The 21,844-nt window shown below is 43.8% G+C and overlaps 1 protein-coding gene across 1 annotated transcript in view; it reads right to left on the bottom strand.

Moving 5' to 3' along the window:
• Positions 1–300: 300 nt before the first annotated feature.
• LOC115323999 (nose resistant to fluoxetine protein 6) overlaps positions 301–21,844 on the bottom strand; it is a 107,716-nt gene continuing 86,172 nt past the window's right edge. The window contains 7 exon segments of the mRNA XM_040211171.1: positions 301–570; positions 3,442–3,584; positions 4,277–4,463; positions 10,506–10,626; positions 13,841–13,963; positions 17,434–17,516; positions 18,456–18,621. Of these exon segments, the coding sequence (XP_040067105.1) occupies positions 301–570; positions 3,442–3,584; positions 4,277–4,463; positions 10,506–10,626; positions 13,841–13,963; positions 17,434–17,516; positions 18,456–18,621 (1,093 nt within the window).

The following is a 21,844-nucleotide window of genomic DNA, read 5'->3' on the forward strand; positions in this document are numbered from 1 at the left end:
AAGCTTACGACATTCTTCTTTACATACCCGTATTGAAGCTTTTATAGAATAGTGCAAGCACGTTCCATTGAAGGAACACAAATCATATAAGGTAGCATATCGCGTCATGGCAACCATACCTCCCTAATTTCTCATCAGTCACAGCTGATCATATCATATTATTGCTTCTTTAAGAAGCAATTCAAAACTGTGAACGCCAGGCACGCAACAAACACATCGGTCCCTTCAAAGCATACAATAGTGGAACTTGCGTGTGGTTATTACAATGAGAAGACAAGTTATAGACATCGGTGTGGGCACTCAAAGGTGGCTTGACTGCCCAGCAGTGATAGCACCGTTCCTGTTCCCGTCCTGCATTCCCGTTTTTTTAACGAGCCCATCCGGCGCACTGAAGTTCTTAAATGCGTCTTCCACGAGAGGTTTGTCGTCGTTGGTCCCACTCGGCTTCTCGGGCCGCTTGCTAGGCATCAGGATTAGTTTTTCGAGGCGCCCCGTTGGTGCCTCGCAGACGACGAACAGCACGAAGCTCAGGAGGTAGCTGGTAACAAGAGCCCCGAAGCACTGCGTCACCTGGAAAGAAAGGTGCAGGAAAGACTGTCTCTTAATTGAGCAGTTCATCTCACAAGTGCCTTAGAAAGTTGAGCGCCGATTAAAATGGAGTGTCTGAGAAAGGGAGGCGACATACACGGTAACGGGTCGAGTTGATGAGCACAGAGGTGATTAGTTTTCATACTCAGGAACGCATCTTATAATTGCATTTATTAATTTCACCGGCGTAATGTTTATGGACTTTTTTTGGCATAAAGGCGCTTAAATGTTTTTTTTGTTGTTGTTGTCTTTTTGATTGTAGAAATTAAATGTAGATTTGACACCGATGGTGGATCTGAATTTCCGTAATTATAACAGCGTTTCAGAATAGGGGCACCCAAAGCTTGGGAGCCTCTTAGGCTTACCACTGCGTATGGGACGAACCCAAACTGCGTTTTGGGTTTTGGGTCGGCGCTCGTTCTTAACGAATATTTAAATAGTAGCATGGGGCCTCCATTCGCGTGGGGCCTGGTTACGTCGGCAGACGTGCCGATCCCTTTCCGCTCGTTTCGGAGCGAATTCTTCATTGTCGGTGCCGTATTAGCCACGTTTGTTGCCAGTGAATGATGCCGCCGGCTTTCGCTTCGGTTTATCTCGCTCAAAAGACAAATCCTGAGCATGTAGCTCGCCTCATTTTAAAGATCGCCATCTGATTCTGGCCCTTCCTAAGCCTAAAGATACGCGTTAACCGTTGGCATGGCAACGTCACGCTAGTCATAGAGTCATTGAATGTTCCCACAGTAGCGAAATCCATTTAGTTCGCTTACCGGAAGTGAATCCCTTCAGAACCCAGCTTTGATTGGATGGTTTACCCTTGGTGGAAGTTATCAGTCTCCCATTTCGGAGGTAGGCCGAAAAAAACAAAAGAAGTATCTAAATCATTTCCTCGTTACCACGGCAACAGCGGGTGCCGAATGATGGGAGCTCTGGGAATCGATGTGTTAGGACTGTACGAAACGTGCGTTGGTTTTCTGTAGATATTTTTTTTTTTTTATATCAAGTAGTTGCTAATCTGGTTCGCCAAACAAGGCTACCGGCTCGTATGCTCGCTCCGGTGGCGCTGGTGCTGCGTCTAAAACTCTAAGCCTGAGACGCTAAGCCTAACACTCGACTTCAGTGTGTTTTGAGGCGACAGAGAGAGACGTAACAGCGAGAAGGATGTCACGTACCGCTCGAAACGAAAGAAAAAAAAAAACTAATAAAAACAAACCAGTGACATCTCAAGTCATGAACGTGGATTGAAGAGCTTACACGACAACAAACGCTGTTCTGTACGCGCTTCGCTTCGACCGTGCAGTGCAGCGCCATGTTGGGGTCGTGACTGCTGTGCTGCGACTCGACTCTCGAGCGAAAATTGGGAGGCTCGGTACTCCGGAAACATTCAGTGACTCTAGCTACTTCGAGACCATGAGCGGATTCTCTTAGCTCGATCAGCCGAGCGTTCGTCACACTTTAGCTGTAGCTTAAAAACAAGTATTAAAAGGGTTTTCAAGTCGCTCCAGCTCAGACCTAAATAAAGCAACTGCTTGTAGAGTATGCTGGACCGCCTTCGTTCTGGTTTCGGCATTGTTGAAGGTCAGTGACAGAAGTTCAACGCGGCACACGAGCGTGACAAAGAATCTGAGAACGAGCAACTAAATAAAGCGCTACATATTGAATTGTTTTGACTAAAATCGTCTAACGTTATACTAATTTTAGTTTGTCTTTTGTAGCCGGGTTCATTAGGTTTTACGTTAACTATGATTTCCAAACATGAAGTTATTGTTAAAAGCATGTGTTTACGTTTCTTTTTATATATGGTTCCTTCTTTTGAATATTACGCTTGACAGCGTCGACGACTTCGCAAGCCGGAAACGCAAGCCCTCCGCTCTGTGTTGAGAAAATCCTACTTTATAAGCCGGCAGCGACAATCTTGTTGCGTTTGTGTCCCCCGATTTTAGGGACACCTATACGTGTGGGGCCATCTGCTCTAAAACCCTTTAATGTAATCTTACGGCTCCGTTAAAATGTATGGTTTGCTCCAATAGCACGTAGATACATAGTACACCAATAAAAACATAAAAAGAGGCAACATAACTGCGGAAAACGAAAACACAGAAAAGCTTGTAGGTGCATTAATTCAGTTAAAGTTAGTTTCATCGTAAACTCGCTGTCAAACCATGTACTATCTCTAATAAGGTACCGAGAAACTAAAAGATTAACTATACTATTGTGGGGATTTGAGGTAGTTAATATACAAGCTGTCTTATTTTTATTTCTGCCTCTGCGCAGCTTTACTACGTTAAACGTTTAACTATGTTTATAAGGAAAATGCGAACATGTATTTTTAGATTATGAGATCAGACAGTTTCCCTGAGGTATCTTTATTTTGTTATTAAAATTATTTTCAAGGATTTTAAATATTTGGGATAAACAGGCTTTATTTCAAGGTAATGTCTTCTGATAAACATTGTGATCAGTGTTATGCGACGGTTTTCTATGGCTGACTGAACCACTTAGCTTTTATAAGCTTCAAGCCTGATGACTATGCAAAACTTTGGATTCTACACGCATATCAACAAACATTGTGTACACCATTTTCACTACAAAAATTAGAATATGCGTGTAAAAGCGAACTTTGTTAGGGTGGTCAGTTGGGCGAGTAGGTGTCTGATTAACCATGGTTTAAGATGCGCACAAAAAGACAAGGACTAAGAAAAGAAACACGCAGACAACAGACAAGTGCGCTTGTTTGTTGTCGGCGTGTTTCTCTTCTCAGTCTGTCTTTTTGTGTGCATATTTAGTCCTGAGTAAAACAAATAACGACAACGAAAAGCTTAAGCCCCATGGCGGTCTCAGTTCTTCATCACTTACCATAGTGAAATGTGACAAAAAGAGCCTTTATCTCGCTGTGCAGAGGCGAACCAAGTAGTATGGGACATGAAGTAAATAAACGCCGAATGAGAGCCGGCTGAGGGGAGCGAACGCTCCCCAAGAGAGGAACTGGGAGATGAAGCCTGTGAAAGAACATCACGAACATAACCATTGCGTGGAGAAAATTAGAACTCAAGTTATTAGGGTAAATAAAATATTACCCTCATAACCAATATTTACTTCTCACCGCCGAAACAAGTGAAAGATGGAACACTTATTTTATTTTAATATATTTCGTATTAGAAATCTTGCCAATACCAGGATGAAACCATATGAATGTTTAGTTACGGAAATACGTACAGACACATGTATCGTCATAAAATAGTAATATATATATATTTTTGCCCCTACACAATTTTTTTTTTACACCCCTACACCTTTTTGTTTTCGTGAATTGCTACAGTGGCTTTTATTTTACGTTTTAATTGACTAAAATCCTCCGTTTCTTTTATAAACTTCAAACGCGCCATTATTTTGTTCATTTTTATTGAAAGTACAAAGATTGAAGTGGGCGTCCAAACTTCCGCCTGACATGATAACCGTAGAACAGAGCAGTGGGTTGGGAGAAATTAGGCTGACTAGTAAATATCTAAAATTGGTAGTGGCTTTTGCAGTAACAAGGAAGCCACGTACTGCTATTTTTTTAAGGAAATTTTCAAATTGTTTGCGAGGTCACGACATTCTCAAACTTGCCAATAAAATGATGGTAAAAAATAGGAAGGGCAAGACATGGTTTATAGCAGTAGTAGCCTTAAGACGATGATGGCATACTCACTTGCCCTTCCGGTGGCGCATGCAAAGGTGAGCCACGAGAGCCAGATAGCCCAAAGAAGGCGTTCGGAGAATGCGAACGACAGCTTGGCCCATTCCGGTGGATGCGCACCCCTGTTCCACTCGTACATGCTCAGGGTAGCTGTCAGTCCGCATATCGCAGTGATGAGCCACATGCCTGTTTGGAACAGCTGAAACAAAACCGGAAATATGCTTCTTTTATTGCAGCGTTGCGCACTTGATTAGCAGTGTAACTTTCGCTTCACGTATAGTATTAAAGTTAACATTAGTTTTTCGCCGATTGAAATTCAATTGCAATTTTGGGAGAACGATGGACGTACTTTTCATATTTAAGTGCCAACCCTCCTGTTTTGTTTATGTTTTTGCCAGCAAGAAGTTTATGTCCATGTGCATAATGATTGTACCCTGCGAATCAAGTTGTTAATCACAATGTTTCCGCGGCATCCTTAGGAGCCTGCGGCCAACATTGCAGTTTTTGTTTGTTTGTTATATAAATAGAAGCCCATGAACAGGAAGAAATGAGTGCGCGCGGGGTCGCGTGATATCCTGGTGCTTCCGTTCGAATGATCAGGGTGAAGATGCAAAGCTTGTGGCATCGGTCTCTACTCACTGCTCGTTCGAGCTCGAAGGCAGAACGCCGTCGTCTGCTGTTCGGCGCTCGCTTTTTTCACTGCCTCTTTGGCTGGCGCCGACATACTACCATTGCCCCCTTGGCGTAGTAATGGAGTTCTGGGCTTCTAATCATGGGGACGTAAGTTCTATTCACGTCAGGGCGCGTTCAAAATTTGCTTTCTTCTAAATTATATGTGCTTACACTATTGAAAAATCCGGCAAAAACTTCCAGTGGCGTCCGGTGAGCCTCCAGTGACATCCGGTGAACTTCTAGTAATATCCGGTGAATTACCAATGACATTCGGTGAAACCTGTCCAATGTTTACCCGTTTTCATCCAAAACCAGCGTAGTTTACCAGTGCTCGCTGGAATATTTGCCGGCAAACAGATTTTGCTCGAGCTTTTCACCGTAACCGGGTTTTCAAATTTCGCTGGAATGTCACCGGCAGCTATTTTTGTTTACCAGACTCCCCGGTTTTGCTGGAACTGTTACCGGAAACGAGTGACTTGTTTCACTTGTTTACCGAGATTCACTGTAAGCCGACGCAAAAGGAGGGGAAGCCGAGACGAGCCGGGGACTGGGTCTGTAAGTCAGGCGCCTAAAACGCACCAAGGACAAGTCCCCACGCGCCCTCTCTCCCTCGCATTGGGTTCGTTGTTAAAATGTCTGGAGGTCCTTTTGCTCTCTTGAAGAAAACCGGTTTCTTTCTCCGTAAACGAGCAGCGGCCCCGAACGGATGCTCAGTGTAGGCCATGTGTGCGGCCTGTATCTTCCAGAGCAGGTGGGTGCGCGGATAAAAAGAATATATCTTTCAGTGACCTGTTTCTTGCGCCTTACGTCCGTCCGGCTTCAGAAGCATCCAATGAGCCAAAAAGACGTCGGAGACGCCGTGACTGTGCCCGTGATTTCTCAACGGCGGCGGATGTTCGTTCTGCGCGTTCATGGTTTTCGCTACGCGTGCTACTGACAGTGTTTATGTGTGCGCGTGGTGCACCCGCGGCGACGGCATCTGTGAGGACACTATGACTGTGCCCATGATATATTCTCAACGGCTGCGGATGTTGGTGCACGTTCGGGGTTATCACTAAACGTGCTACTGACAGTGTGTGTTTGTGTCCAAGTGGTGCACCTGCTTCGTTTTATTAGTTGAACTACCGTACATCTAGAAATTTACCCAGCGGCATTGTGAGTACCTTAAAAGATATGTTTTGCGACAAAGAACTCGGTTGTTCCTATTTGGTATGATTGATTTTGTCTACAGCTCTGCAAATTGTTTCTTTGGTATCAACCCTGTGAAATAAAGAAATAGAACTTTCAGGCCTATATGAACTGACCGCGTTTTATTTATTACCGAATCGTTCAGCGGTTGGTAAACATACACTACCCACAGTTCACAGGCTTCTTTCTAAATACCTTCCGTGGACGTCCGAAGAAAAAAAAAAAAGTAAGCTCTGGCAAACTGTGGCAAATGCAATGATTTCCGGTGAATTCCGGTTTTACTGGAAGTAAAAAGAGTGACATGATATAGTAAAATGATTTTTTCTGAAAACTACATTTCAGTAAAAAATATTTTTCAATATAGATAGGAACTATTCTGAACAGCATTTTACAAGATTTATAGCAGTTTCCCAGGCGCTCCGTAGTTAAACGTAGCACAAAGTTGCAGTCAAGGGCTCAATGAAGTCCCATGTCTTCGGCACTGCCGCTAGCGAAGGTCGGCCTAACTAGACCAGACTCGGCGCCCCAGATATGGGCCTCTGTACAACCCGCCTCTATCGCTCCCAGGCTCCGGGACTCAGGCTGCTAGTGTGCAAGTGCGTCGATCCAGGGGAGGGCACGCGGAGCATTCTGGTCTGGCTAGCCTGGCGCGAAACCGAGGAACCTCTATTCCGTGACGTCGCCGACGAAGTGCGGCGGCCGCCACCGCCTGTCGCGGTGGCTACACCGAACCGCCGGAATGTAGATTGACGGCTCTTCGACAACGTCACGTAAGCATTGCCCATGCATGCGCGCGCCCGCGTGTCGTCAGACTATATCGAGCCATTTAGGTTTTTAACGTTAGCTAGCTGAAGTTTTGCTTGGTGATCTTAGTTTGGACCTTATGAAGTGTCCGAGTCCAGGGTGAATGTGACTCGAGCCTTGCAGTATCAAAATGGAACTATCCTAATGAAAAACACTTTCGGAAGGGAAACATTTATGTGTTCAGATTTTTTAAAGAAATCCGATAAAATGCGAAAAGCTTTCGCCAGTAGAATTTTTGTTGATTCAGGTCTCGTTCATGAAGTCCCGATTCCGAGGTCACAACTTCAGTGGTCCCCAGGAGAGGATGTTTTAGCTTCATTTGAAATTTCGTTGTAGAGACAAAAGGTTCGGCAATCTGGAGACAAACAATTCATTGTTTGTCTCCAGATTGGAGCGTACAAATTGTACTTCAATACAAAAGGGGTAGTGTTTTTATAATAGTGAAATCTATGATACCTTATATTTTATTAGAGGTAGAGGTTAGCTGAAATTTTCATGCTCCCGAGCGACTACGTCCAGGTTTCTTTTTATTATTTTAAAAGATCAACAGTTATTGATGCAACGCCTCTTTTCTATATTTGTCACGTGACAGTTAATATTACGAATGACAAAAAAAATGAAAAATGAAGCAGCGGAAGTATAATTCTATACAAGCGATTTTTGTTCTATTCATGGTATGTTTGTTCTGGAATATTCTTTTTTTAATTTAATAAAAATAGCTGCACTGTAAAATTAGATTTCGAAAGTTTTTAAAGATTCAAAATGCATCAACAACAAACTCTTAGAAAACACGCTTCGAAGTTTATTAAGAATGAAGTCCGAAAAACGAAATCCTATATTTCATTTCATGATAAGTTCAGATGCAGGCGACGCTACAAGGTGCTGTGACCAATCATACGGCGTTAATAGTACATCATCATGGTCTTAGGCATGTTTATGTACGTCCTCTATCACACTGAACCAATCCCATAATGATAAGGCCTTGTGATTTGCGGTTTAAAGCTGATAGATAGGTATCATTAGCCGATTAGTATCGGCTGCCTCTGGACTTAAGTTGAAGCAAATTATAGAGCTTTCCATCGTTTATCACCCGGCTGAAAAATGATAACTCACTAAGCTGTGGATGTATGCGCAGTGTCCAATATGCAGCGCACCAGAGCTACAGCGCATGCTCAAAAGGCACTCCACAGCCCAGCAGACAATGATGGCAGCGCGCAGATGACGATTTTTGCAAAAGGTTTACGGTGGCAGGTTAAACTAAAACTATATCAGCATATCACGTGATGAGCTGGAAGACACGCTCCACTAGCGTTGTCACTGATTATGTCGATAACAAAGCGGCTCTTTCTAGTATTTATGTCAATCGTTGTGATAATATGTTTCTGCGCTCTCAATAATGTCGGCTGGTAATTAAAGGGTTATATTAAAAGTAAATTGAATCAAATTGACACACTTCTACATTTAGATGTATCACGTGCCATAAAATATGGTTTAGTTTTTGTTTCAACTAAGAGAGAATGAGCCGAGTGATGGCATCTCGGTTACATTAGGTCGAGCCACAAGAATCGAACGCTACCTGCCGTTTGTTTACGTACATTTTAAATGGCCCACGTAACAATGTCATCAAAGCCGCTTACTATGCGAACAAGACGTGGGGGCGCCAGTGTAAGTTTGGAAATGTAGAATTACCCGAGACTGCAGTGACGACAAAAACCGGCAGGACATCAGTCCCTCAAGGCAGTAACTGGATAATAATATCTCAAACAGTCAAGTTGCTAAAATAAAAGTTATGGAATATGTGTCGCGGATTCGAGATCTGCTTCGATGTACATAAACTATCCTGCCGTTATTTGTTGATATAGAGGGATGCTGTGTGTTGCGAAGTTGTGATCTGCTTCCATGGGTATAAATACTCCTCCCGTCATTTAACCCAACAGTACTTCCCAAGAAGCCTGCTTGTGTGTATTCAAGTGTAATGCCAAAAGGCGCTGCTGGTATTGGATAAATAAATAAATAAAATGAATAGTCGGTGAATTGCGTATCCTTCAGGGGTTCATTTAAGCAGCCGATTATTATTTCGCCTAGCGCTTTAGAAATGCGTCACTTCTATTCGCCTTGTTTTTCATCCACACAATTGATTTACATCCCAGCCGCTGATTGCGTATAGCACCCACTTTTAAGCTGTTAGTTTGTAAATGTGTGATAATCTTGGTCTTTTCTTTTTGTTCTGGCCAATGAAAGTGACGGTTCGGTCATGTTCATTCTTCTCCGAAAACGTCAATATATATTGTGACCTCCTCAGTTAACAAAAATAAGTATAGCTATCCAGGTCCTATATACGTGAAAGGTTGACTTTATATTAAAGTGTTTCAAAACATGATCGCGTCCAATTTAATTGTCCATGCGGCTTTTTAATGATAACCCGAACCTCGAAGCCCAGGCCTTTTCATAGTCAGTTGAGTCGTGGTGAGCACAGCCTGTACCGTCTCACCATGTTTAACACACCACCTACATGTCTCCTTCGAATGCTAAATGACTAATGCTAAGGAACGTCTCATAATGCATTGTGGAGGACCTTCCAGGGAGGTCATTCTTTAGACAGGTCTACTTTCAAAGCTTAGAATTAGTATTACACGACACAATACACCGATGCAAGCATGTACATTTTTGACAGTATATCTACCAGATTCACATCTATTAAAAAAGCTCCGGCACTAGCCACCAAATTTTGAGTCGTGAGATCAGCTGCAGAGAAGACCGAACCAGTAAGCAGCCCCTAATCAACACATAGCCGTGGTAACCCGCAGTGCCATCCCCTTACACTCTCCGCTGCGCTTCATTTTAACATCGTTAGCACCTCTCTGGCATCTGTACATTATCTGATCACACCATCATTAGGTGCTGCTCCAAAGGCCTCCATGATATTAGCTGGCTTACTTTGTATGGGGTATGACGGGAGAACCAAATATAAAAATTACCGTTACCAAAAACTTTGATGCGATTAAAATACATTATATTGGCGTAGTATATTCAAGAAGCAAAACGTTGAAAAGGTTTATTTTCAACATTCAACAGAAATCGGCTAAAATGTCGTTAATAAATCTCTAAAAAAACGTGCTGCTTTTTGACTGTGGTATATTTCTCCTGAAATTAAACACCCGTCGAAGTTATGGGCCTTAGAGACAATCGATGGGATATAAGTAGGAAACAGTCCCAGTGGCCGTAAGATTTATGTGGTTTCATCGCCGCTTGTTAGCTGAAAGATGGGTAGTGAAATCACAAATAACTGTTTACTTGCCGTGCCTACGTTAGTTGTGCTAATCATGTTTCACTCTCTTCAATGTCCAACATTTAACTGCTCTGAAGGGTAAGGCTTCCTAGAATCACAGCTCAGTTTCTCTGCGGAGCTCTGGTAAGTGCGCTTGAATGTAGAGAGGCATCTGAGAGATCCGCTGAGATCTATGTTCACCAGAGTCCATTGAGTGTTATACACTCAATGGACAAACGTGTTCAAAGTCAACAATTGGTATGATCTGCTAGTTCAATGAGAAACAAGGCACCCTCCAGAGGCACCTACCTTGCTGATTTTCACAGAGCTGTACTTGATAAGCAGCAGTTGTGTAATGGCGCCAAGGAAGAATGCGGCTCCGTGGTAGGACGGGTGAGGGTACACCTCATTCAAGGTGCCGACGGCGAGCCTAAAAAATGCGATATAATGTATTAGGAGCGACGACCCTTTTCAATAAAACGTAAAACGAAATTGCGTTTTTATCTTAAAAAAAACAAATTTTTATCTCACGCTCCAAAAGATCACAAAGGACCACTTAAAAAAAAAGTGTAACTTCAAGGTTTAAGCTAGAGTTCGGTTACACTCTACTTTCACAGCAATGAGCTTCTCTCAGATGGAGAGGAATTTGACAAATATAGAAATTAACCACCGATGAATTCATTGCCCAACACTTTACGCGGGAGTCACTAAAATAGAAGCAAAATCAAGTACGACGTTTTAAGCGAAAAGTAACGAAAATAAAATGACTATCGTTGTACGAGAATAAGGATAAACATAAGCGTGTAGTTCGCATAAACTGCGCCATTTTGGTAAGAAGTTGTAGTTTCCATAGGTTGTAAATTCAAGTTGTTTATGATAGAATCCGCAAATGCTTCCCACTATTACTGTGTTTACCATGTCACACGTACATGATGTCCCTTCCTCCTATCATATGTTTGTTTGTTGCAAGCTTATATGTCATGACCTTCTCATGTCATGACCTTACAAAGTATGGTATTTAGACTTTTGATTTATATTTTAAATATCTTACTACTAATTTTGAATTCAAGTGAATATCGATAAATTCTTCTAGCAATAGTCGTTTTCCACGAGCAGAAAGCTGTCATTTGTCTTGCCATATAAAACCTAGAACCTGCGCGCAACTTTTCATTTTGCTACTTAAACGAGCGTGCAGGCGAGCTGGTTCAATACTGACGTGGTGAAACCCGAGCGGGAGAAACCAGAACAGAAAATACAAAGCTCCGATCGGCTTGTGTTCTCCGTCCCGTTTATCCCCTCTCCTGGGTAACCATCTCGCATTTTGCGTTTTGGCGCTCGACTGGCGCACCGTTGGCTGTCTTTAGAAAGTCGCAGCGAGTTCGAGTGCCTTAAGGCGTTTGATAAGCACTAATTATCGAGACATATTGTCACGAATGACAAGTGATGAGGCTACTGTAACTGAAGAAACTAAACGTTTAATGAAGCGAACTTGTGCCCAAAAATAAAAAGGGAAAATAAGAAAACAGCAGAGCGTCGTGGGCGTCGACGTCGGCGAAACCGCAGGATCGAGCGCTGGGCTTGACTGGCTCCGGCATGCCACGCGGAGCCCCTTTTGTACATGCGTGGGCTCCTGGAACACTCGGCCTAGAACGGTCGGCTCGTAGAACATTCGTAACTGGATCGGACGAGAAGGTTCTGGAACTGACGACAACGCCATGCAGAAAGAATAAATAAAAGAACATTCCGCTCCCTGCAATCGAAACCGGATCCTTCGCGCGACAGTCAAGCACGCTGACCACTCGGCCACACGCGCGCTCGCTGGGCAACGCGCGTGGCATTACTCCTCTTTTATAAAAGCGCATCGCGTCGATGCGGCATGCCGAGAAAGAAAACACAAAAACAAACAAAAATAATGACAAACTATACGTAAACTTGTGAAATAGAGTCCTATCGACCGTAGTACAAAACACGATTGACAGTCCTATCGATCGTAGTCTGGCTTGAGGCGCACGACGTGAACGACTTCCGGTTGTGGAGTGCGGCGTGATGAGGTCCGTATTCGTGGAATCGAACCCGGATCCTTCGCGCGACCGTCAAGCACGCTAACCACTCGGCCACGCACGCGCTTTTTTTTTTCTTTCTTTATTAGGCCACGCACGCGCTCGATCGGCAACGCGCGTGGCAATATTTATCATAAAGTCCACTGAGCGCAAGCCGAAAAATAGTAGTTACACCTGCTTTGCGGCTGAGGTGCAGCGGCAGACCGGGTTAGGTTACCAATTTCTGGGATGCACTCACAGTTATCCAACACCGCTCACGCACTGGGCTTGTTTGCTTCAGGAACACGCAAAGAAAAACAACAATTGCCGTGACATTGCACTTCTGGTGCTCCCTAATGGCCCTGTTGTGTTATTTTGTATGTTTTTACCTTCGTCCGGGGGTTCGAGCATCCTTACGGCACGGCGCGTGCCCTTTCCCGGGGTCGATGGGCCCCAAAGGGAGGCGCGAACGTGAACGTAGTAACCTTACACCCGTTTATATAGAGCTCCGCATATCTTCTCCGTGTACGGAGGTGCTTTTTATTATTTTAGCTGCTCTTGACAGCTTCGTTCGGAATGTGTACTGACTTATGTACGCGCTTTATGCCGTTGATGGCACATCCCATCCCGTGTTGCCGAAATTTCGGGGTTGTACCGGGAATCGGCTATTGTGAACTCGAGAGGTATATTAAGGACTTGTACGTGCTTTTGTAGGGGTCGATGACTGGAATGTTTACAGAGTCGGTGGCGGAGGGCCGTTTTGTTTTGGATAACGCCAACTGAACTCATTTATTATTTTGCTTGTCGGGATTTGTGTAGCCGTACCACGGAGACGCGAATGTGTGTCAGAGGGAGAGAGTGAAAGAGAGGGAGAGAGAGCGACGAGGGTAGCTATGCTGGGAGCAGGAGAGTTGAGAAGGAAGAGTCAACTAAGAGATTTCAGAGGAGACGCATCGAGAGCGATGCAGGATGAGTTGAGATGAAAGTCCCATCGAGAGCGATGCGGAAAAATTGAGTAGATAAAGTGCAGAGGTGTGACTTAGAGAGTTAAACGGCAGAGGCCATCGAGTTTTGTGAACTACCGAACTTTAACTATGTTGTAATTTTTGTGTATAATACCTGCACATTAAACCAAGTTATTCAACCCTAAAAGCCTACGTTCCCGACATCATTCAAACCCAAGAGAAGAGACCCTTGACTGGCAATCGGCGACAACGACATCAGCACAGACCCGAAGACAACGAGAGACTTCACGTCACGAGACGAGATAAGGCGAATATAAACTTTACAGGCCTCTATTATCTTAAGGGGTCGGCTGCGCTTTGGCTTATGTGAAAGCGGAAGCATAATATTTGTTAATTACATAACAGTAGTCCAAAAGAGCTTAACGTTATTGCCCGGAGCGGCGTAAAGCACGGCAGCCTCACACCGAAACGGATCTGCCTCCTATGTTGAGGCACATTCTTCCGCGTTACTTTGGTTAGAGAATTCGCGTAGGCCTCTTTACTGCTTGCCAACTGTGTGCCTTGGCAGCCTCAAGCCACTATAGGGAATAATCCTTTTGTTAGAACAATACTTATATGTACAAAGAAATATAATGCTTACGTGAAATTATCTGCCATAGGAAGGGGGAATGGGGTGTACACAGTGTTATGTACCTCCCACATGGATATGGTGCAGGCGATCAATGACAGCACACTGAACATGATGACGGCACTCCACAGTCTCCTAGAAAGATAAAGTTTGTTTAATAACATATATAAAACGCTTACGTTTCTAAGACGACACACAACTAGAGACCATAGTAATTCAAGGCTCGATAACGGGACCTTGAGCCATACTAGCTACCTTGTAATGAAGAAAAAGTTTAAATGTAGTACCTACTAATATTCTCTCGTGGATATAAAATACCTAAGTGATACATTTTGTCTCGAACTGGTTTTGAGGAAGATCCATTCATCAAGCGCCTTCCAGTGAGTGTCTTTAACCAAAAATAGTGTTGCAAATAATTATGTAAAATGACAAAGTCGATAAAGTATTAATTTATTAAAACGCAGTCTTTTTTATTTGGTCACTCATTAAACAGTTTTATTTGAGCTCTATGGTATTTTATATTGATTAATTACTTGTCTCGTTGTTCAGTGTAGCTCCCTTATATCCGTTCATAAATGTGCACAGCGGAAAGGTAGGTCACAGAGATCATGCAAAACCCTTTTGAAACTATTTGATTGCAAAATTCTGTGCAAAATGAAAATATTGAAGTACATAGGAAGCACACTGGCTCCGTCTAAAACGTTATAATTAAATATCTAGCACTACATCGCCGTTGGAAGCACAAAATGGTTGAATTACTAAACGGGTCATTTCGCCAAAGGTTAAGAATGCATTAAAATTGCAATTTGAAATGCAATTATTATTCCTTCGAGATGACGCCGCCGACCGTGATGGACTTCAGTGTATGAATACAAAGTTATCATTTGAATTGTGTTTACCTGAAATCTACTCCTTATCATTTTTCTTTCAATCAATCTTATTTGGCATATTTTTTTTAATATTTGCTACCGGTGGTATACAATAGGCTCTAGCACTTTTCAGTATGTAATGTTTTCTTGCGATAGTGAATAATGACGTTATGTTGTCCAGTATTTCCCATACCGAAACTGAGGGGAAAAAATGGGGGTGTGTCTCAGCACTACGCAATATCATTTCTGTTTTTCATGAAAGATTGCTTGCCTGTCCCTACCCTTCCGTGTCCATTTATTTTGTTTGCATATTTAAAAATACTATAATTTTCTCCTCCGAATATAATCTGAAGAACCTAATACAATATGTGTCAGTGTACAAAACACGAAAAAACATATATTAAAATTACATATAACATTAGTATATTAATTCTTACAAATAAAAAAGTTACAATTAGAGAATGTGGCTCACCGAAACAAGAAGCTACTTACTCTAATACCAAAATATGAACCAACATTAACAATCATCAATGCCAAGATATACTGGTTAACAAAATCATCGCACCATAAAGAGCTAAGACATGCGCATACCCAAAACGACACGGAGCAGCAACAACCCGTCCTTCATAACGCGACAAAAATATATTGTGAGGGTGTTTTGGGGACAAAGAATAAGCAGGCGCAGACGACGGTTTGCCCAGCGAAGAATGAATCTATTCTGAAACGCGCAGAATCATGCCTCAGCACGCGCTGTCCCTCGAGCACTTCGGCGCCCAAGTTGGCAGCGCTGGTCGCGCTACTTGATCGGCACAAATGGTCCCTCTTCGGAGAAGGCCAATCTGACCGAAAGGTAGAGCCAGCATGCTAAGGTTCGGGCTTGCGAGGTTTCACTTAGCGAAAACTAAAACGTTTCAAATATACCAGATTAGAATTTGAGTGTATTTGAAGTACAGTTGATAAATATAAGTACACAAAAAATAGACCGAAAATGTACACTTCTTTTTTTTTACTTAGTACTAAAATATATTTCTGAAAATCTTTTTAAAATACCTTTACTTAAACTACATTTGAAGTTCCTTTCATACGTTCTGAAATATGTAAATTCTAAATTAGAAGACACAAAATACTTTTCACATAGATTACTTAAAATATATTTTTTTTTTTACGCAAAATATACTCCAACCCGAATAAAAATGCAGCTATCAAAATACGCGCAGAATGCTCTTAAAATTCCTGGAAATCGTAAACGCTGTTGTGTTACCACTAAGTATGCTTTGACTGCAATACTTTGGTAGTTTGACTTAAACTAGCGAAGTATTGAAAAGCTCGCCTATCCGTAGTTCACTTCAAGCAGATGGGGAGTACACTGAAGTGCCTAAATACAACATTTGATTAGTTTGTCAATTGAGCTGTGCAGCATCGCACCGATAGATTATCCCAGTATATGTTATTGTTTCCTTTTTATATCAAGAACACTCCTGATGAGTTTCTTGCACACCAATCACAAACAGGGCTCGGAAACTACAATCACAACACTTGCTGATGCTGGAAAGCTTCAGCAGTGCTGTGAGCAGATATGTTTGGCGTGGTTGTGTTTGTGCATTGTTAGTTCACTGAATGTGTATACTCACCAGTATACGTGGTGTGAGTAACTTTAATATAGTGACGTTAATGGCCATATTAAATAGTCAACTAGTAAAGAAGAGCAAAATAACTATTTTAAAGTGAAGAAACTGTCTTGACTCGCTTCGTCCTGAGTTGTGCTATGCAGAGAAGCAATAACATTTCTCCTTGGAGCCGTTCTTGTGGATATTGTTTTAGCCACTGCGCCGAATTATTATTAGTTGCACCAATGCTTTTTAGTAAGAGATCTCGTTCACGAACTTGAAAACACTGTTTCCTTTTTGACAGACTCCCGAGGAGAAGATCCAATACTTGAAACCACAATAAGTGCAGAGGTGGTCACCGGCCAAATGGTTACCTTGAATATGTAGGCTATATAAGGCTCTGGAGCAGACAATGGGACTGTGATTCAGGTGTTCATTGCGTCATGGTGTTTGTGCTTGTGTTCTTTTCTAATGTGTAATTGTGAAATGTATGTGGTACTACCCTCAAATACCACAAGAATACCATTTACTAACAAAATAAAAAAAAAAATTAAAAAAAATGTGTAGCCGGATTTTAACACACAAATGGCATCTTGAGGTGGAAGGAATTAGATATTTGGTATATCTAAAATCTCTTTTGATTAACGTTTATGATATATGAACACCTTAGGCGCGTATTTCAAATGTGGACAAAATAATACAGAACGAATACAAAATGATATGCATATTCATTATATTTCAACTATCTTTCAAGTGCAGCCACAATGTACATGAATGGACCCAGACAAACAGCAGATTTATCTATGTACAACGAACTAGCCCAAACCAAAGTCCCAGCTTTATATATGGCGCCTCCATGATCAATAAAATTATCACAAAGGATTATTTTGATTTGCTTACATTTTTTATATATAGAGTGTTAAAGTACTGTTCTGATATTTCCGATAAAGATGATCAATTAAAATACAATGTCTGTGCAAAGCCTTTGGTGGCATATCGAGTGACATTATCGGGGTCATTGAAACTATCTCTTAACACACTAATATCCTCAATCACTGAAAAACACCCGTATATACAGTGTGGGGAAACAGCGTAGGGCACATGAATAGCCATTGTAGTATCTACTTACTCCTTGAAAAGCTGAATGATGAACACCGTCACCACGAAGAGCTGAAAATCGGTGGACATGTACCAAAGGTGGAAGTACATCCCCTGTAATAAAAACACAATAAGTACAAAAGAACTGCATAAAGTGTGAATGCATACATCCCAGTATATGGTGCTCATGTGTCTTACGCATTGAAAACCACGCATGCCACGTGTCTTATTTCAATGCACAGTTAGAGTATTTAAGCACGGTCATTATCATATATTTCGGTTAAATATTATTGCATTTAAGTCAAACTTTCTGTGTCCCTTTCCTTTTCAAACAATTATCCTCCGCCGATCCTCATCAAAGTTGGTTATGTGCATCTGGGGTGTTTTTTCGTCCCCTCCACCCCCTCCTTCGCCTCATATACGGCGTTTCACTTTTAGTGCTTGCGTAACAGAAGCTTCAATTCACTGCTCCGGGCTTTCAGCATGGCTCGCGAGCCCACACTCTAGTGCTGTACAAGCGTCGTTCAGGGCGACATGAACGTGCTCATAGCCTCGGCTTTTATCCCACTAACAAGTGTAGTGTCTCAGTCCTCACGATATCAAACAGAGATAACTCGAAATTAGAGCATTGTTTTGTTCTCTTCAGCTTCCCAGCAAAGTTGAATCTTGCGGCTGCTGACCACTTGTATTTTGTAAATTTAATCGTATACAGCAGAGTTTTACTATGTCTTTATGCTCTGATTTGGTAGTTGGGGTCCGATGCTTTGCTTTCCCATTATCTTTTGGCGCGAAGTTAGTTTCATTAAGGAGGAACGTGAACACTAGATGTTGGTTTAAAGCGGCGTGATTATGTGTACGCGGGAGGATGCTACACGCATAGTAAACCTACTTTATATTTTAAAAAAAATTAAGTTTCTGATGATGTTCATCTAATGTGCATATATTAGCGTGCCTTACTTTTAATAATAAAATTGTATTACTAATATATGTTCTAGGTCTGTGTATGCCCTAGGCAATCTACTCATTTATTATGTATTCCAGGGTATCACTTACGATGTGGAGGTCCTTCGTGAAGTTCCGAATCTGAAGCAGAAGCGCCCAGTACTGGTTTCTAAACTCCGTATAAAAATTGCCAAAAATCTCTTTTGCGTTGGGTCCATTGATGAAGAGGGGCAACAGGAACGTGCACATAATAACGAAGAAGGTTGGCACTGTGCCCCTGCGGAAAGAAGAATACAGCGGCTCTAGCATGGAGCTCCTTCTGGATTAGATAAAGCAGACTTCCGTTGCATATTGCTCGAGAGTATATATTGTCACGAATGACGAGGTGACAAACGAGGAATAACTGAGGAAACTGAAAAGTTTAATGGGGCGAACTTGTGCCCAAAACCACGAGGAAACAGAAGATTACAACAGAGCGTCACCGGCGTCGAAGCCGGCGTAACTGCAGGATCGAACGCCGGGGCGCAACTGACCGGAGATTGCCACCCGGGGCCATTTATGTACGCGCCTTGGCATCTGGAACAATCGGCACAGAACGTTCGGCGATTAAAACATACGGAACTCGAACAGAAGAGAATATTGTAAAACTCACGAGAACGGCAAGTTGAAAGAATAAATAAAAGAACATTCCACTGACTGAACTCGAACCTAGACATTCCGCGCGAGAGTCAAGCACGGTAACCACTCGGTCACGCACGCGGTCGCTCGCCGACGCGTGTGGCATTCTCCCCAATTTAAAAAGGCATCGTATTGATGCCACGTGAAAGGCAACAAAATAAAACAAAAAACAAAGCAACAAAAATAAATGAATAGGAAAATACGGAAGCTGGCAAAACACAATACCATCAAAAGTTGCACAAGATCACAGTTCACAGTCATATCGCGCGTAGTACGGCTTGAGGCGCACGACGTGGGCAACTTCCGCTCGTGAAGGGCGGCGTGAAGTCCGTGTTCCGTCCGGCATCACCTCGTAGTTCAAATCGCCGAGTCGACGAAGCACTTTGTAGGGTCCGAAGTAGCGCTTCAGGAGTTTCTCGCTTAGACCGAGTCGTCGTATCGGTTTGCAAACCCACACACGGTCTCCAGGCTTGTAGCGAACGTCGATCCGGTGTAGGTTGTACCGGGTAGCATCGACACGTTGTTGATCTTGAATTCGAAGTCGGGCGAACTGGGGAACTTCCTCGGCTCGTTGAGCAACCACCTGGGCGTCGGGGATCCTATCGTCACCTAGGTCGTGGGGTAGCATTGCGTCGAGCATGGTCGTTACTTTTCTGCCATGCACCGGCTGAAAAGGGGTTAGTCTTGTGGTCTCTTCCACCGCCGTGCTGTAAGCAAACGGGACGTAGGCTAACCACCTCGTCCCATGTCTTCTGCTCTACCTCGACATACATGGCGATGATGTCGGCAACAGTTTTGTTCACCCGTCCTGTTAGTTTATTTGTCTGCGGATGGTGCGCAGTGGTTCGACGATGACCGGTGCCACTGAGACGAAGGATCTCTTGCGTCAACTGCGTCATGAACGATGATCCACAGTCTGTAATGAGGACTTCGGAGGCGCCGTGCCGGAGAACAATGGACTCGATGAAAAACTTGGCGACTTCAACAGCCGTACCTGATCGAAGGGCTTTCGTCTCGGCGCACCATGTGAGATAATCTGTGGCGACGATTGTCCAGCGGTTTCCTGACATTGACGGCGGGAATTGGTCAAGTAAATCCATTCCGACCTGCTGGAACGGCGTGGATTGGGGAGAGATCGGATGCAGAAGTCCTGACGGCTTTGTCGGCAGTTTCTTGCTTCGCTGACACTCATGGCATAATCGAATGTAGAGGTGAACGGTCTTCGGTAGCTTCGGCCAGTAGTACTTTTCTCGAATCCTGGCGAGCCTCCTGCTGTACCTAAGGTCTCCAGCCGTTGGGTCGTCATAGCATCCTTGGAAGATTTCTTCTCGAAGACTGGAAGGAATACCCAACACCCATGCCGTGTGATTATGCACGAAGTTCTCTTTGTACAGCACCCCTTGCCTATGAAAAAAGTAGGCGGGATTCGCAAGAAAGCACGGGGAACCGCACTCGCTCGTCCCTCTAGGTGCTCAATGAGCGCTCGCAGTTCAGGGTCGTCACGTTGGAGTGCTGCCATGTCACTGACATCCAGAGCGCCGAGGTAACTCTCATCGTCGTCGTCTTTGATGCAGGCAGGAGCGGCCTCGACTGGGGCACTTGACAGGCAGTCGGCGTCATTGTGCTTCCGACCGGACTTGTGCACCACGGTCATGTCGAATTCCTGCAGTCGTAGGCTCTAGCGGACGAGGCGTCCGGGGGTCCTTCAGATTCGCGAGCCAGAAAAGAGCGTGGTGATCCGTGACCGCGCGAAACGAACTTCCATACTAACATGGGCGGAACTTTTTTATTGCCCCGACGACAGCAAGACACTCCTTTTGAGTCGTTGAGGAGTTCCTCTTTGCCCTAGACAGCATCAGACTCACGTATGCGATGACTCGCTCTGCCCCGTCTTGCATTTGGACTAGTACCGCGCCAAGTCCGGTGTTACTGGCGTCCGCGTGGATCTCTGTTTTAGCAAACTGGTCGCAATGGACAAGAATCGGGGGCGTCTGGTGTCTTCGTTCGAGTTCATCGAATGACCGCTGGTGTTCTTCTGTCCATTCAAACATTACGGCGTCCTTCGTGAGGTGCGTCAGCGGTGCGGACAGCTTGGCGAGGTCCCGAATAAACCGTCTGTAGTACGCACAGAGTCCGAGAATCGTCACGGTCTTCTTGTCAGAGGTCGGCTTAAGCAAAGCTACGGCACGAGTCTTCCCGGGGTCAAAGAGAACACCTTTGTTGTTTACAACGTTGCAAAGGAACTTTAGTTCACCATAGGTGAACCGACACTTTGTTGGCTTGGGTGACAGGCCGGCGGTCTTGATGGTAAGAAGCACGGCTCGAAGTTGTCTAAGGTGTACGTCGAAATCGCGTGAAAATACCACGACATCGTCCAGGTAGACGCGGCAGCTCTGCCATTTGAGACCGTCCAGCACGATGCCCATGACACGCCGGAAGATGGCTGGTGCTGTACAAATTCCGAACGGCATCACTTTGAATTCGCGGAGTCCGTTGGGGGTGAAGAAGGCATTTTTCTCGCGGTCGCCGTTCGTCGACTTCAATCTGCCAGTAACCCCTCTACAGGTCCACCGACTGAAAAATATCGGGAGTGGCGAAGCCGGTCTAACGGATCGTTGATGAGGGGGAGCGAATAGACATCCCTCTTAGCCACCGCGTTCAGTGGATGATAGTCCACGCAGAACCTCAGCGTCCCTTCCTTCTTTTTTACAAGGACAACTGGGGACACTCACGGACTTCTTGAGGGTTGAATGATGTCGTCGTTGAGCATTTCCTGAACTTGATCCGGAATCACCTTCCTTTCCTTTAAGGCGACTTGATAC

Source organism: Ixodes scapularis, unplaced genomic scaffold, assembly GCF_016920785.2.
Source record: "Ixodes scapularis isolate PalLabHiFi unplaced genomic scaffold, ASM1692078v2 PGA_scaffold3__209_contigs__length_174095766, whole genome shotgun sequence".
NCBI classification, from domain to species: Eukaryota; Metazoa; Arthropoda; class Arachnida; order Ixodida; family Ixodidae; genus Ixodes; species Ixodes scapularis.